At 38.4% G+C, this 17,164-nt stretch overlaps 3 protein-coding genes across 9 annotated transcripts; all 3 read right to left on the reverse strand.

The window, feature by feature from the left end:
- Positions 1–1,964: 1,964 nt before the first annotated feature.
- On the reverse strand, positions 1,965–5,687 carry LOC126582852 (probable protein S-acyltransferase 7). The gene is made up of 5 exons (XM_050247078.1): positions 5,257–5,687; positions 4,525–4,707; positions 3,521–3,817; positions 2,869–3,102; positions 1,965–2,758 (listed from the first exon to the last, which is right to left on the reverse strand). The coding sequence occupies exons 1-5, from the start codon at positions 5,353–5,355 to the stop codon at positions 2,234–2,236; spliced, it is 1,338 nt and encodes a 445-aa protein (XP_050103035.1). The 5' UTR covers positions 5,356–5,687; the 3' UTR covers positions 1,965–2,233.
- Positions 5,688–7,995: 2,308 nt separating this feature from the next.
- LOC126634246 (probable serine/threonine-protein kinase PBL7) lies at positions 7,996–12,516 on the reverse strand. 7 transcript variants are annotated; one of them, XM_050304760.1, is made up of 7 exons: positions 12,142–12,514; positions 11,104–11,249; positions 10,798–10,990; positions 9,658–10,046; positions 9,024–9,372; positions 8,555–8,682; positions 7,996–8,414 (listed from the first exon to the last, which is right to left on the reverse strand). In XM_050304760.1, the coding sequence occupies exons 1-6, from the start codon at positions 12,290–12,292 to the stop codon at positions 8,666–8,668; spliced, it is 1,245 nt and encodes a 414-aa protein (XP_050160717.1). In that variant the 5' UTR covers positions 12,293–12,514; the 3' UTR covers positions 7,996–8,414; positions 8,555–8,665. The 7 variants fall into 7 exon arrangements, with proteins under 7 accessions (XP_050160717.1, XP_050160716.1, XP_050160718.1 ...); XM_050304759.1 differs by having other exon boundaries at positions 7,996–8,419; XM_050304761.1 differs by having other exon boundaries at positions 7,996–8,419; positions 8,555–8,723.
- A 594-nt stretch (positions 12,517–13,110) lies between these two features.
- Positions 13,111–16,108, reverse strand: LOC126583930 (uncharacterized). The gene is made up of 7 exons (XM_050248476.1): positions 15,658–16,108; positions 15,295–15,457; positions 14,925–15,125; positions 14,597–14,839; positions 14,077–14,224; positions 13,682–13,913; positions 13,111–13,591 (listed from the first exon to the last, which is right to left on the reverse strand). The coding sequence occupies exons 1-7, from the start codon at positions 15,995–15,997 to the stop codon at positions 13,254–13,256; spliced, it is 1,665 nt and encodes a 554-aa protein (XP_050104433.1). The 5' UTR covers positions 15,998–16,108; the 3' UTR covers positions 13,111–13,253.
- Between the last annotated feature and the right edge of the window lie 1,056 nt (positions 16,109–17,164).

The raw sequence follows: 17,164 nt of genomic DNA on the forward strand, positions 1-17,164 counted from the left end.
CAAGAATAACAATGTCTTCATCCGCAAAAAAGACCCCAGCAGCAGACAAATAGTCTCGAGCTTCCTTAATGCGATGAAGATATTGAGAAATCGAATCGGACCCCTTTTTAATAGTTTGCAAATTGGATTTCATCTGAAAGATGCTAGTCCGAGAAACAGTTGAAAATTGTTCCTTTAACCTAAACCACAGATCCTTGGAGCTAGTACTACCAATCGCACAAGACATGGCAATAGGAGATAAAGTAGCAGTAATCAATTGCATAATAGCTCGGTCATGCATTTTCCATACTATATATTCATCATTCAGAGAAGAAGAAGAGATACCAGATTCACCGGATGACGAAGCATATTGAGATGGACAGGCAATCGAACCATCAACATACCCCATGATGCCATTGCTATCAAGCAAAAGTTGCATCTGGAAGTGCCAATTGAGATAGTTCGAATCATCAAGCTTGACATTAACCGACGTAGAAATGGAGGAAATCAAGCCCGTAATTGGAGATTGAAGGAGTTGTAGTTGTGAAGCAGTCACCATCGTGAATTCAAGATCAACTTGTCAGTGAGACAATACAACAAACACAAGGTGTGCAGAATTGAGCACGTACCAAAGAAGAGCAAAAGAACGATAGGAAACCCTAGAAATTGCAGAAATGAGAAATAGAAGAAGACGAATTCGGATCAAGAAAGAAGAAAGAAACCAATCCGAATCAGAGAAGGCGGAAGCAACAGAGGATCGTATCTTCAAGCGTAAGCAACAATGGCGATTGATACCATGTTAACCTATATCAGATGATTAACATATACTGTAATCTTGTATACTGAATCAAGAACAGAGAAGAAAGAAAGAGAGACTCGAGAGAAGTTTAGGAAGAGAAGAACTATATGTTGTATTTCTTACTGATTAAGTAATTACATGATGAGTTCTTATATATATACTATTACATATAACAGCTAACTAACTAACTATACTAGGATTGTGACAAGTGTCACAATATTAAAACACTATACTCTAACACTCACTTTGGTTTATGAAATTTGAAATCAATAGAATTGGTCTTTGAGTTTGTCCATCATTAATTATTTAAATCCTTCCTTGAAAAATCTTTAGTAAATAAGAATATAATAACTAAAATACCCTTAATTTTTATCAAATCATTTTGGTATATTGTTTATTAAATTGAGGGCATATTTGTCATTTTAATTCTTATTTAACATAATTTTGCACGGAATGACCAAAATGATTGATGGTGAACAATCTCAATGATTACTTCTATTGATTTCAAATTTTAGGGACCAAAATTATGTTTTATACAAATATTTTGATTAAAAAACCTAAACAAATTAACAATGACAGCGTTCGGGTTTAAGGTATGAATGCAATTAAACATCACCTTGGTTCCATGGCCAGCGCTTTCTCCGGCCTCCTGGCCATAGCGTTGATTAGCCTTTCACTGTTTGACTTTGGAGTTGTTTAATAATATAAATATAGCTCTTAGTTGGTGATCTGCATTAGAAAAAATGTAACGAACGTTAAATTTAGTCTTGGGGAAGAGTGTAGACGAGCCAAACATTAATCTCACTCACCTAGCTTGTTTAAAGAGCTTTTATTTTAAGAAAAACTAATGAAAATAGCTTGAAAACTTTGAGTTTTAATGATAAGGACAAAATAAAGGGTAAAGTGAATAGTATCATGATTGACTTTTTAGTGTAAAAATGTGGTTTTTCGTTAAAGTGAACAGTACCGGGAGCTTTTCGTTAAAGTTCCCTTTATTTTATGCAGAGGAAATGTGTGGAACTTCATTTCATAATTGCCCAAAGTCTCGAAACCAAAAACTAGAGATTTCGATTTAATCGCGGCCCATGGGAACTGCTTTTAGTCCCGTTAATAATAACAACACGTGACGGTGTAACAATAACTAACAATATAGAGTTGGTGAACCAGAGAGAGAGAGAGAGAGAGAGAGAGAAACTCCACAATGGCAATACAATTAGGAACTAACTAATTCCACAAATGCAATACAAAACAAGAAAGCTCACTCATACAACACACAACTCCTTCCTAAATTGCACAATGGCCAAACCCAACACCTTACAAGAAAGCCCCTTTACCCGTATTGCACATAATATTAATGTTGGACTTAAATGGCCGCGCACGAAAACAAACCGCCACTCTGCTGGACAATCAAATCTTCGGGTTCGCTAGTCTGCTGGTCTGTCGCATTTTGGCTGCCTATGTATGTCGGTTCTCGTTCGTCGGGCCACCGCTGCTACTCCCGCCCATGCGGTTTGGTTCCCCGACCCTAGCTGCCAAGGCAAGAACTTCTGGGGACATTTCCCAACTTCCACTTTTCCTTCCCCAGCTGGCTCGCCTGGGATGCATTCCAGCACGATCCACAGTTTCATCTACTGTCGTCCTTATATCCGGGGATACTTCACTTAATTCACCATCTTTTACATTCACGCGATCATTGCCGTTATGCTGCCCTTCGTAATTATCTCCCCCAGCACTCATGTCACCCCACACGGTTTTTCTGCCCATTTCAATGTCCTCCACAGCTTTTCCCATATTTGGGCTCATAAAACCCCCACCCCCTGATCGAGGAGGTAACGCCGGCTCCCTTGGCACCTTGTCCCTGAAATGGTTCTTAGACTCGGGAATGGCGGTACAAAATATCTCCTTGAAATTGTCGACAACTCCCTTGTTATAGGGGTTGGCTCGCCTATCATATCGGTACCGGAAATTCTCATATGTAGTCTGTAAAAACAATGCACACAGATATAAGCTCATGCTCATGCTAATATAAGTATCACACAGATAAAGTTCTATGCTAGAGGGTTGTGACGGTTCAAGATGGGTCTCCTCACCTGATTTGTACTGATGAGATACAAATGGAAGGCAGTAAGGCCACCAACAAACCACATCGATATGAAAGTGTAAATTATTAGCACAATAGATGCTGGAGTTTTAATCATTGCCTTCCAAATCGTTGTCTCCTCAGCTCCCATGATCCTTCTAACGTACACCCAGCAGAATGCAAAAACATATATACAAAGAAGAGTTGTGTTGAAGACAAACATGAAGAAGAATCGATAGTTCCTCTGCAACCAAATTAGTGAATGTTCAGATTCATTTTCCTTAGACTCAAAGTTTCACGCATCAAGTATCATTTGAAAGGAGACAACTGAGAAGCAATCATATAAGCAACATGAGTTAATTAAATCAAGCCAAATCAAGAAATATGTATCGATGATTGTACCTTCTATCTTAGTCATATTAGGTCTTTTCACAAGCACAAACATTTAACCAGATAAGCTAAAGGACATCTATGAAAATGTTTAATTCAATGTGAAGATTTATATATTCCAAATCTTTCGTACATTACTACAATAACTATGGATAGTACAAAAGCATGCACACATGGTGTGTGTTCACGCCCACAAGTGTGCCTGTTTGTCTCAATTCATATTCATTGGCAGAGGAATTAGAATACATGAATCTAATGAAAGAATTACTTACCAGACCAATACACTGCCCAACCCAGGGACAATGATGATCGAATCTTTCTACACAGTTGTTGCATATTGAACAGTGGGAGCAGCGAGGAGGTCTATAAAGCATACAAGTATCGCAGTACTTGATCTTGACAGAGATTCCATTCACCTCAACTTCTTTGATGCGAGGCAAGCGCAACTGTGGAGTTTGTCCAGCCCCACCTTCTATATTCCCATCAAATCCTTCAGGCTCTGGGGGGTGTGTGTTACGGGGAATTATACCAGGATCTCTTCCAGAGGTAAGCAGGAGAAGAACTAAATCCTGTAAATAGAACATTGCGTCAGCATTTTTCACAAAGTGCAAATGCATCGACATTTGTATAGTTATATCACTATATCCACCTGCTAATGCGTGCTTCTGAGGGAACAGTTTTACTAGAACCTGCAAAACTTATTACAACAACTCTACAAACCTAACTGATTATCATTTACACAATTCTTAACGTAAGAAAACTAACTACCAAAATAGACTCCTAAACCTAGTCAGATAGGAGCCTGTCTAAAGTGGTAGAGGTAAAGAGTATTGTACTCAAAGGAAGTGATATTCTCCATAAGAACATAACAGCAACTTATATTGATCCATTTCTCATCACAAATGCTATCCTCCATAACTTACCATGCTCCTCCCTAATCTCTTTGACTAGAGAACAGCATTTTTAATGTGCGGTCCAACCAATGTAAGTTTTACACTCTTTCAACTAAGGAAAACTATAGGAAACTTATCATTCCCATTTGGAGCATGCCGGCAGTACTATAACAACGTACAACACTCCATTGCAATGCAGTACACTCAAATACTACACATATGTATACACACGCACACATGTATGCATACACCAAGAGAGAGACACATACATATATATACACAAACAGAGAGAGTTCCTTTCGACATAACATAGCAGATTTTCTGGCAAAATATAAAATTCCTTTACACAAATAAGATGTGTGTGAATTGGAAAGAGAACTCACATAAACTGTGAATACAACAGCGACAGCCATGATGAATATTCCCAAGTGATGGGAGTAATGATCCATCAACTTTCTGGCAACAAAGATGCAGAATATTGTGACAGGAGCAACAATCAGAAATATGGTCAGCCCCAACGATCTTACATCTGGTCCGAAAACAAACCTCCCCTGAAAGAAAAATATCTGCAAAGAAGCAAAAACACTACATTTATGTAATTTTCCACAATGCCATTCATGACAAAGCAAGCTACTGCCCTGCAACCACCATCTGAATTCTAAAAGCAAAAAGCTTGACATCCCTATGATTGTAAAACGTTATCATTATGTTCATCAAACTATAAACACACGCCACCAACACTTTAATTCCGTCTTAATCAACATAAACTTAGTCGAAATCATCCTTATACTCGCTTTCGTCTCAAATGTATATGCAATCTCTCATTTTTACATCCTTTTATTACTTTCAAATTCTTCACAGGGGAAAAATACGAACTTTGATTATTTGACTAAAAAAAAGAAAAAAAGACATAAAATTGCGAACAATTACACCAATCTTAACAGCATAAAAATAATAAAAACCCTGTCGATGAAAATGCATGAGTGGAACCATACTACATGAAGCTCTAAAACTGAAATTATTCCGGAAAAAATGGAGCAGAAATGGAACAAGAAAGAAAGAAATCTGAGCAGCCGAAAGAGAGAAGACGAAAAGGAGAATAAAAGGGGACTGACATTGCTGCCCTTCCAATTCTGGTAGACTCGCAAATCATCGGCGGCGCCGGCGGATCCGGAAGCCGGATCCGATCGCTGCGGTGGAGGCACCACGTACATCTCTTCCTTGCCGCCAACAACCACCCCTTCAGCTTCAGCTCGTTAAGGACGTCCTCGCTCGATTCCCGATACAGCAATGTCGATTCCACTCTCTAGTCGTCGCTTTTGACTTAGCCGCGGACTCCGAAGCAGAAATAACGGAAAAGTGGAGCTGAAGCGGTCGATCGGGTCGGGGGAAATTGCTAATGGGTCGGGCTCCGGCGAGCTGGGCGACAAGGCGTGCGGGCGGGTGGGGTTGAAGCGAAAGGAGCAAAAGGGCTTTTCATCATCCCTTTTGGTGGCTTATGTTATGAGCAGCAAAGGGCAGAGAGAGAGAGAGATAGAGAGAGAGAAAGGTTTGCTCATCACTGCTGTGCGTCTGCGCTTTACAGAGGGGATTGGGTGACGTGGCGTGATTTGATTGGTCATAGGGGTTTAGGGCTGTACCGGCTGTAGTTGGTGAACCCAACAGAGAGAATATGTAAGCGCTACGCAGCCCCTTCGCTTCTAGTCCGGTTTTTTACGAGCCCTTACCTTTGGACTGTGTTTGGTTGAGTGAAGAATTGCCTTGAGGTATCTAAAACCCTATGCAAAAGATTATAGATTTCTTAATCTACACTCCATATGCTCGTTTTAATTCCTTATTAGATTAAATACTGATTATTTCTTAATCTAGATTTTTCTCTTCTATTCAACGAACCAAAAGAGAAAGAAAGAAGAAAATCAGACCATTGAAATTGGTCAAATAGAAAATATGAGTTATGAGATTCTTGAATGCCGACGTCGGCCCAGCTTTATAGTTGAAAGTGTCCGGATTGTTCGGTTTCTCTCCTTCGTTGATTAAAACAAATGAGTAGAAAATAAAAAACTAAATATTGTAAGTAATTATATTTATGATTAAAAAAAAGAAAGAAAAAACAAAAAAAAACCTTTCGGCTTCATTTGACTCATTGGATTGAATTAAAATGATTAAGTCTATAAAATCAAAGATAAAGTAAAAATGAAGGTGGATGAGATTTTATCTTAAATGAATTAGAAGAGAATTAATCAAAAAGAAACTTCGTAAGTTTTCTTGATGAGTACTAGCATTTGCCTACATACTTTGTATGTATTAACATATATTTTTAGAAAATGAGAAGGAGAGAGGGAGAGAGAGAGAGAGAGAGAGAGAGGGAAAGAATGTGGGGGGAGTGGGAGGTTTTTTTTTTTTAATATTGGAGGTATTTTAACCGCACCTGTAAGTGAGGCTTCAATAAAAAAAAAGTAAAATTTGGACATGTGAAATTACAATATTACCCTTTTTGTGTGATAGAAGACTAAGTGGCTTTTTTATCATCTTTTGATTGACAAAGAGGGTTTCATTAATTAATAGAGATTATACCTGGAAGTTAGATACAGTTTTTTTTTTTTTTAATTTTCTTTTTATTTCTTTAATCAACATGTCTTGTATATAGTAAATTATCCATTCCCTTTTGATCCTCTATCCGCAACGAGAGCTTTGTTTCGGGTATGCACATACTTGATGGACTCATTGTTGTAAACTTGGACGTAGATGAGATAAAGTACTGGTTTGGTATTGAAGTGATTTTATAAAAAATAGGTATAAAAAAAGCTGAGCTAAAAAAAGTGTTTGGTAAACACTTAAAAACAACTAATTTTCACAATTTTGGATGAAAACAAAAATAAGTTTATTCTCACATCACAACAAAAACAGTTTTTTTTCTTCAAAGTACAGCAATACCAAACCAGCCCGAACCAGCAACAACAAGAAAACGAGACTCTTTGGTGAAAACCATGGTAATTGGATTGCGGCATCATCCATGAAAATCTTTATGATGGTTGCAGTTGCACATTTAAATTTTAAACTCAATCCGACGTTGGAATTTGGACGACGAAGCCATGTGTGCATCATTACACCAATATATTATACAAACACAAGCTGCAATCATGCTCTTTGCTTAATACATACTTAAAGATTAAAAGGATTAAACTTCTTTTTCCCTTCCTAATTTCGATAAAAAGAAGATTAACTTTAGAGATATAGGAATTTAATTAATTGAAATTATTTTTGCTCACCATTTTTCAGTGATGGTAATGCTCAGTGAGGAAAAATGCACTCCTAATTAATAAAATTAGATGCAAGAAATAGTACTGTTTTACTGAAAAACAATAAATTCGATTTTTAATTATTTTTTTACTGGATTTAAAATTCTCCACATTTTACGTTTATTTAGTGTAACATAGAATAGCAATATAAATTTCGATTGTAATGAGAAAAAAAATTAAGTTTATCAAGAGTAGAGCTGCTATATATTTATCATATTTTTACAAGCTGCTGTTATTTATTAATGTTTTGGTTTCAATGTGCTTTGGGAAACGGAAAATTGAAAGAGATGATCAGCAGCCTCTGGATCACAATACATTTGCCTTGGGGAAACTATGATCTACTTTTTACTAGAAAAAACCGAGTTTACTATTCAGAACCCAAGTACTACGTAATTTACGTCATTGATTTGCGTGAGATGAGCCCACGAATTAAGTTAATGGGAAATTTTGAATTAAATTGAATAGTCCGAATTGTCTGCTCGAATAGTGAAACCTGGAGATAATCTTTGTCTATAAATTTGACATGAACGCTTCCTTTTTTTGGTGGGTAAATAGTAACCGGTAAAGGTAAATCATTATTTATAAGAAAGGAGAATAATAATTCACAAGGTTTGAATACCAACATAAAACAGAAATAACTAACAATGTCAATGTACTTAACCACGTCATGACTACATGATACAGTAGAAGCAAAACCCTTTGCTTGCACGGAGGGCAACATCAACAGACAAAAAAGGAAGACTGCATCAAGGCACGCACAATCTCTGAGCACCACAAGCTTTTTCTGTCTACATTCCACAGAAGGCCTCCGTTCCTGAATAATCGAAAAACATGGAAGTCGAAGGCTAGACGAGTACATGCACAGCACAACCGTGGGAGGCTCGTTCTCATTCACAATCTCCACCAGGCGAAGCGTTTTGACTGCAGAATGCAGTTGCTTACGTTTTCCATGGACTCCATAATTACCGTGCCCTCTAAACTATCATGTATCATCACAAGACGAACAATCAACAAAAAAATGCTCATGAGATTCTGGGAAAGCTTGGAACAAAACATACCATCTGCTACAGCCTGCAGAGAGTAAGGAGGATTCCGTCAAGAATTCACAGCTTACCTTTGATAGCAGACCAAAGGTTGAAGCTCGTCCTTGGGACATCGTTGCTAACCACACCATATCAGCCAAGGCCTGGAATTTCTGAGCTTCTTCGAAGCAGATCTAGTAGTATTATAGAGTTACAGACCCTGAGCCACCAGCATTCAGAAACAACTTATCTAGGGAGTTCCTGATTTCAAGTCAAACATTTGGGGAAATAAATTTCCAATCAAATAATCGATTCTGCTCTCTATCAGTATCAAAAGTTATTCCCCGAAACAAAATGAACTCATGATTTTGCGGTGTTCTGCATTTTTGAAGAAAACAAATCTGAAACTATTGCATATTGACTTAAAACTAAAACTACTTCGGGCATCAATTCAGCCAAAGTTAAAACTTCCACAAGAAAAGAAAATTTTCTAAGTAAATTCAACCCAGATATTGCACTATCGAATTAGCTATCTAAAGTCATCATCAGTACTTTGTGCACCTTGTCTTCGTTTGTCTCTCCAAGTCTCTCCCCACATCTTGGCCTCTGCAACCGCTCTCTCTCTTTCGGACTCCTTTTTCAACATAGCCGTCGTTTCATCTGGAGTGTTAGGCTCTGAATTCTTTATGTCAACCACTTTGTTCTCATCTGGTTCGCTATACAGGCGGGAGGTCAAGTAATTCATAGCAAGCACCACTTCAGTCATGGAAGGCCGGGTACTGGCATCCTCCCTGAGACACATGAAAGCTACTTCAAAGGCTTTCCTCAATATTGATACCTGAAACCGACCTCTAAGAAGTGGATCTGCAAGTTGCGCAATATTCTTGTGGTCTTTCATAAACGGACGTGCCTACAAAGACGAGTAAATAGGATCAACCATGGATAATTCCATTTTCATAAACTGAGCACAGTACTATCAAAACCATTATTTATTGCTAAATCTGCTATGCATTCTTTTCTCTTAAAAAGAAAATTATTAGGTAAAACTGAGGCATTAGATTTATGCAGAGAAAAGATAATGATTGCTCACAATTGTCTTAACAACTGAATGCGATAACCGCTACCAAAAATATGCAGATGTAATGTTGGAATACTGGTACACATCACAATAACGAAATGAAACAAAATGAATTACCCACTCAACAAGATGTTTTTCACGACCAAGACTGCTATCGACCGCCTTATGTCCAGTGATCAGCTCCAGCAATACTACCCCGAAACTGTAGATGTCAGACTTTGCCGTCAACTTTCCACTTTTAGCATATTCAGGAGCACAGTAGCCATGTGTACCCATGACCCTGGTGGAGACATGCGATCTATCTCCTGTTGGACCAAATTTTGCAAGCCCAAAATCGGAAAGCTTTGGGAAGAAATCTTCACCCAATAAAATGTTAGCTGATTTTAGATCCCTATATATCACAGGTGGATCAGCCTCATGGTGAAGATATTCCAATCCTTTGGCTGCACCAGCAGCTATCATCATCCGTTTATTCCAATCAATTGGCTCCTGACCCGGTGGAAGATCTGGCAATGGTTACATGGGGAGGTTAGCACTTCAGAAGTCTTTAAGTAAAAGATATATGCTAACGTGTTCAATGAAATGGGATTAGCATTAGAGTCTAGAGACATAAATGTTTTAGAAGTTAGACTGTGATGGTTAAACACCGGTTGGAAACGTCCTTAGACCTCTACAGTGGTACTACTAACTTTTACATACAACTTGTACAGATTTGAAACAAAATTTCCTGTTCAAGTCGCGGTATAAACCAAATGTATAAACCAGTGTTGAGGTGAACTACGACATAGATTGTCCATCATTTATTAGTTGTGCATGCGTTCTATTACCCGGACTAGAGATGACTTCAACCCCATAGATTGAGGAAAAATTCACGTTCTTCAGTTATTAAATTTAAAACCAAGATACATTATCTAAAGATACATTAGATGACCGGCATATGTGATGCTATAAAACTCATATCTTAATTTGGCTAGTTAAAGTTCTCAGGAATGTGACTCGTTGGGAAATCTGAACATAAGCACTTACAATCCATTTTTTATAACAGGAAGGAGTTCACGAGTTACACTATTGTAACTCTGGTTTGGGTCTTTCATTGTTTCTGTTTACCCTTTTTTTGGTTGATTTTGTGAAATTTAGAAAGGTCCTCTGTAATTTTACAAGATGTATAATTGAGTAAAACAAGTAATGAGAACTTGGCATGGGAGGAACTGCATATCGTGTTATAAAGTGAAAAATGAATGGCATCAAAGCATGTACCATGGAGGTGGTCTGCCAAGGACCCTAACGGCATGTATTCGTAGACAAGAAGGCGCTGCTCTCCTTCAGCACAGTAACCAATTAAACTGACAAGATTAGAATGTCGCAAAAGAGAGAGCATGAGAACCTCCACCAGAAACTCCTTTTCTCCTTGAAGACCTGTCTGATCAAGTTTTTTTACGGCAACAGCCTGCTTTAAATTGAATAACACAAATCATGAAAATCAATAAAGTGATGGGAATGAAGATATCACTAAATTCAAATCATAAAAAGTGCAGAAGGTAAGTCAGCCCTCGAAACACTTACTTGACCAGAGGCCAGTTTCCCTTTGTACACAGGCCCAAAACCACCTTCTCCAATACAGGAATCCGTCCTAAAATTTTTAGTTGCGGTTGCAAGCTCACGAAAAGTGAATGTCTGAGCCTTGTTATTTCCATTAATTCCATCTTCTTCTGGAGCAGATTATCATACAAGATTCGTTAACATCTAATATGAACTCCATACAAGAAGCAGATTATCATACAAGATTCGTTAACATCTAATAGATCCATCGTGTATAGTCAAGACACAAACCGTATAAGCTCAAATTCAGCAAAGCAAGCAATATCCTAGAAGTACATTCTGACTATAAAAAGCTCAGCTACGAATTAAACATCGTTTTTGGTTTGGGATACACAGCCTTCTGGTATGACTTCAACATTAGCTATTGCTGTCATCTCATTTATCCTACTTAACCTTCAGAATATTTCTAGCTTTCTCACTTAACGATTTCGCATTCACACATTCTACTGCCAACACTCTTCCTATATCGCCATCTTCACGCCAAGATTCTTTTTTTTTCTTTTTTTTTAAACCGCATCATGTTAAGTTATTAAATCTAAACTTAAGAGTTTCAATCTATCAATTGTCACTTAATTTCTCTGCTTCCCTTCAAAGTTTCAAGCGGATGTGTCATGACATCCCAGTCGAAAATAGAAAAACCCCTTCAAAAGCGTCAACTTCGACGAGAAACTAAAAGAAGGAAACTTGGGAGTTGTGATTCAAAAAGATGAGTCATTTTTCAATGGAAACCCGAGAAACTGAAGGTGGTAACTGGTAAATTACAAAAACAAAAACCCCAAATCGAGAAAACTCCAAGAACACGATCGCATTCAGTTAACAATGCATGCAATGAGAACCCAAATTCTGAAAACAAGAACGAAACAGAATCATCACCAAGTCTTTTCTTCAAGTCTAAAGTTTTATGATCGGATTAAACTCGCATGGCATTATTCAAACTGGTAAAAACCAAGAAATTATACCAGAAACAAAGAAACGCAATCGCATTCAAAAGATTTGACTGACCGGAAGATGACAATTGAGTCACATTTTCTTGAGGTTTGTTGTTTATCGTCTTCTTCTTGTCGGCTTTGTCGGTTTTGTCGTCTTTGGCTTCGTCCGTACCGGTCTCGAGCTTCCTCCCCTTCCTGAACCCGAAACATGGGCAATAGCCCATGTCGCTCCACCAGATATGAAAAAATGTTTCCGAAAAATCCCAATCACATGATTAAAACCCCAAATTAAGCATTCAGCTTAATTTCTTCTCCCTCATCAGTCGAGTTTTCTACACGATATCTAGAGAGAGAGAGAGAGAGAGAGAGAGAGAGATTTTGCGATTCCGAAACGCGCACACACGGTTGGGAGAAAAAACGACGTACCACGGCGGACGAGGAGTGACAGAGGGAGGATCTTTTTAAATAGGAGAATCCATTCTGTCTCTATTATCTTGCCAAATGCCAAATATGATGATGTCACACTCCCACCATCTCTCTTTTTGTATTTATTATTTACTTTTCGGTCAACTTGTTCTTTTTTCTTTGACATTCTTGCTTCTTAATTACTCATAAAATAATAATTAATATTTATTTAGAGGCTAAATATTAAATATTACGGATTAAGTAGTATATCGTCTGTTTTTGGGAATTAACTTAAATTATGGATACAAATCATACATTCATGTTTATACCCTTCAATCTTCCGTGATTTTGTTTCCATTCAAGCAGTATTCATTTTCAAGTAGTGTTCAATCGATTACGTATTAATCAGTATTGGATTAATTTTGATCATTGACTCCGAATATCCAACCCATTAATTCTTTATAACATACATTATTATTATTCTTGTGAAATATCAAAGCCATAGGCTTTGACGGTGATAGAACGGCGAAACCTTCCGTTGACATTGGTAGTTAAAAGATGACGGTGAAGCTTTCGACGGCAGCCGGCGCTGCAACTTAACCGAGCAACAGTTCGACGAAGAGGTGCTTGCTAGAAGTAGAAGAGAAAAAAACTCAAATTTCATAAGCTGCGTTTGCTAGTAATCTTACAAGTATAAAAGGTGGACGACGAGCCAAAACATATCAGTGTCAATGTCAATGTCAATGTGTAATGAGCACGAATGAAATGCAATGTTAAATATTACAAAAGGAACGGAATAGTTTTCACAACCACTTTCTTTGACCTACAAAAAGACTGAAGATGATTTTCGTTGATCGTCCCAAAACCGGATAGCTCAATGCCGTACTCGGCCAGCCTCTTGATATCCCTAGGAAGCGGGGACTGCCAAAGACCATCCCACCACGCCGGAGGGAGAAGTGGTGTGAAAGCACATTGATTAGGCTGGCCATGGCAACCAAGGGGACCTGCAAATCTGTTCCACACATGCCCCCAACCAATCTGAAACCTTAAACCTCCTCTCAGCAAATCACCTTGGAAGCTACTTAAGAATGCAAAACTTGAACCAGTTGGTTCGTCGCCTGAGAAAGAGAGAATAGAACGGAGATTATAACACTTTTGAGCCACATTTGTTAACAGATATGATTCAAGCACTATATGCATGTATGTACCAAGACTGTTTGCGGCAGCCAGTGCAGCAATTAACTGAGCATAGGTAGTCCCAACACGCCTGTGAGCCCCAGACACAACAGCATGTTTTGCCCGTGATGCAAGAAAGAAGTCCACAAAGGCAACCCATCTCGGCGCTGGACCCCAATCTTTCACTCTAAACTCTAAACTGTGCAATCCTTTACGGCCATTGGATATATTTCCTTTGAAAAGTTCATAATCAAAGTGAATAACCTAAGAAAAAACAATGATGAATTAAAATCAAAAGGACAGATATTGATTGTTGAACAAGTGTAATAAAAGAGACTTTCAATACGTCCAGTTATAATTTCACGAGTGATATAGAATGCATTTATGCAATAGGATTTCAGATATTCCACGGATATAAGTACGTTACCTCTGCAAATTTATTTATATTTGGTGTAATACTTTTCACAAGAGAGGGATTGTCAGACACTAACACCACCCTAGGCTTTGGGGATTTGCCAAGATTGTGCACGGCTTTTTTGATGCAGTTCACTGCTGCCTGTGCAGCTCTCACAGACCTGGAAACAGGAGGCAAAAACCTGTGTCATTGATTGAATTCATAGGAGAATACGTGGCATTTCTCTGTGTGTGCACATGTTCGTGTGACAGATTTCCGATGGTATCAACTACCAGGGAGAAGCTTACAGATAATAATACTTCGAAATGAGTGGACCGCAAAGATGAAGCAAAACCAGTGGTATTGTTTTAATTGCCAACATTAGAATTTCTTTTCAAATTTTCACTAAACTACATCCATTTCTGTTCTGTAACATTCAATGCTTAACAAGACTAAGATGTCCTACCTCATCAACCCTATATTTCTGAACCTCGTATTAATGTAGTCAAAGAATGAATCAAAAGGCAATGAATTAAAAGGCAGGTTGCTTTACTTATTCATGAGCATTCGCATGTGCAGTGAAATATCAGGTTCAGCTCCACCAAGAACCCAATTGACTGCTTCCTGGACATCCTCAGAAGGGGTTATAAGCACTCTCATCAGCTCCCCAAATACATTAGGCCGAGAATGGAGAACCTCTGGCTTCCCAAATAAGGCAGAAGCAGCATTCCTCATCTTAGGGTGGATGTTCTTCAAGAAAAACTGGGCTGCCACAGCATCATTCGTACCTTGGAACCTGCCGGAATAGTGTCAACAATCATGTGATGATATCTAATCCGATGATGAGTTATAGGCAATATCTTAGCACGTTTCTCATTTACCATATAATCGGCTGCTTCCATTTCATCCAGTTGCTACACAGAACGTTTGTTTGTGCTGGCTTCTCAAAGTCATCAGTCCTCATAACCAGTTGCCTCCCATACTTCTTCACACATTTATTAAGTCTCCACAGATGCTTAATTTCTCTCATCGTAAAGGAAAATTTGGAATAAGAAATGTAATCCCCGAAAGGGAATTTTCCCCTGCAACAAGCAACACCAATATGAGCACAAAAAAAAACATATATTGCTGCAACTTAACATGCTTTAGCGGTAAGCGAATGAGCAGCTCTTTCTAACAATTCAGGTTACAGCAGGAAGAACACTACGATGAAATACGAAAAAGAAAGGCTTGAGGAAAGAACCAATATGCCTGGTCTGCCCAATGATGAGGGACCGGTTCAACATTATACTCAACGCGGCACCGCTTAAGATTTTGTACATTTCGTTCCCGAAACCCGCCTCTGATGCTTTACCCATCACAAATCCGTGCCGACAAAACTGTGCCGGTGGAAGATTTCTTACCCTGGAAGCACCTGAAATTGAACGAACCGCATGAGCTTCCTTCACCTAAAAGTTCTACTCAATAAACCCCAACTTCTACACTCAAACTCAAAAGTATGATGCCATCAAGTTTGACAAACCCAAACAAGAAATCAATAATCACTTCAACAAAAAGCAGAAAAATTATGTAAAAGCACTTTTAAAATCAGCAGAAAAATAAGAGTAACAATACCATTCAAGTCAAAGTGATGCTGAATAAACTTCCTGACTCTGAGACTCTCCTCCCAAAACCCTCCTCCCCCGAACTCCTTTCCCATCTCCTCCACCGTCGCGCACGAGCTCGATTTTCTCTTACTCTTGCCCTGCGGCTCCGTCTCCCGCTCAACTCCGCCGCCGTTTTCAGAATCTGAATCCGAACCCAAATTTTCAATTTGCATATAGAAATCGGGGCTCGTCGGAGGATCGACTTGTCGTAAGTTGAGCATCAACAGCCCCATTCCAGCACACAACGCACAGACTATCAGAATTGATCCGACGGACACCCTCCTCCTACCCCAAACGCCATATCTCATCTTTTCCTTCTTCGTTTTGTCTGTGCGTCGGTGATTGGATATGGATCTGGAAGCCACAGATCACTCGCTTTGTCGCCGCCCAGCTCTAACAGTGAACAAGCTCACTCCAAGTGGCTGATTCGGACAAACTACGAAGATACTGGATTTGGGTTGGGCCACATTTGAGGCGGGCCTTTTTTTTCTCTAAATTGAACTTGGACCCCGTTTCTTTCTAGCCGTGGCCCCCAAGTTTTAGGTCATTTTTTAAATTAAACCATTGTGTTTCGACCTTTTCAAATTGCACCATAAAATTTTGAAAAATTTCAATGTATATGTTTTTTGGATGAATCCAGGGTATTCCTCACACGTAGGCGAGGATTAATCCCTCGAGTTGGGTTGGACCCCATTCGGAGGGCAAGATCTCTCAATTGTCAATGTATATGTTTTCACAACTTAATTATATGATCTTTGACACTGCTAAATTGGTAATGTAGGTATCCGTTTTAAGGATGTGTGTAAGTCACAATTACACCATTCACCATTGATACCAACATGTTGGATTGGTGTTCTAGAAAAAAACCAAAGCTCTGAACCACACTTTTAGTTCATGCGGTACAATCAACCTTTAACTGGGTTATCATGCTTGTTGGATCATCAAATAACGAAAGATACCGAACAATCGAATAACTAGATGATAGTAAACTGATAGAATTCAAAACTTAATGGTGCAATATGAAAATTAAAACCCCGTATCCCTTTTTGAACAATACTCTAAAATTGAAAGGTATAATTGCATGGTTAGCGCTATCCACACACTCATTTTTACTTCTTACATACAATTCTTGATTTTCGATCATCGGACTGGATAAGTTGAAGAAGATTAATGACCAAAAACCAACTAGAGTGTGTGGGAATAAAAATAAATGTGTAAATAGCATTATTCAAACTTCATTTAGCCTTAAGTTTATTCACATTATTATAATGTATTAAAACTTTAACCATTCATATCGTACGAGAAAAAAATAGGCCTATAATTTGGAATGTGGGATGATTGCATTTAAAAGGTGGAACCCATAGCTACCAAGTCAAATAGAGATTTTTTCAGTGTGTTAGGAACATGGCCGTTACACCAAATATAATAATATAATTAGTTGGAAACTCATTTTTTTTCAAGTTTTTAACTAATTG

This window comes from Malus sylvestris, chromosome 9 (genome assembly GCF_916048215.2).
Source record: "Malus sylvestris chromosome 9, drMalSylv7.2, whole genome shotgun sequence".
NCBI lineage: Eukaryota > Viridiplantae > Streptophyta > Magnoliopsida > Rosales > Rosaceae > Malus > Malus sylvestris.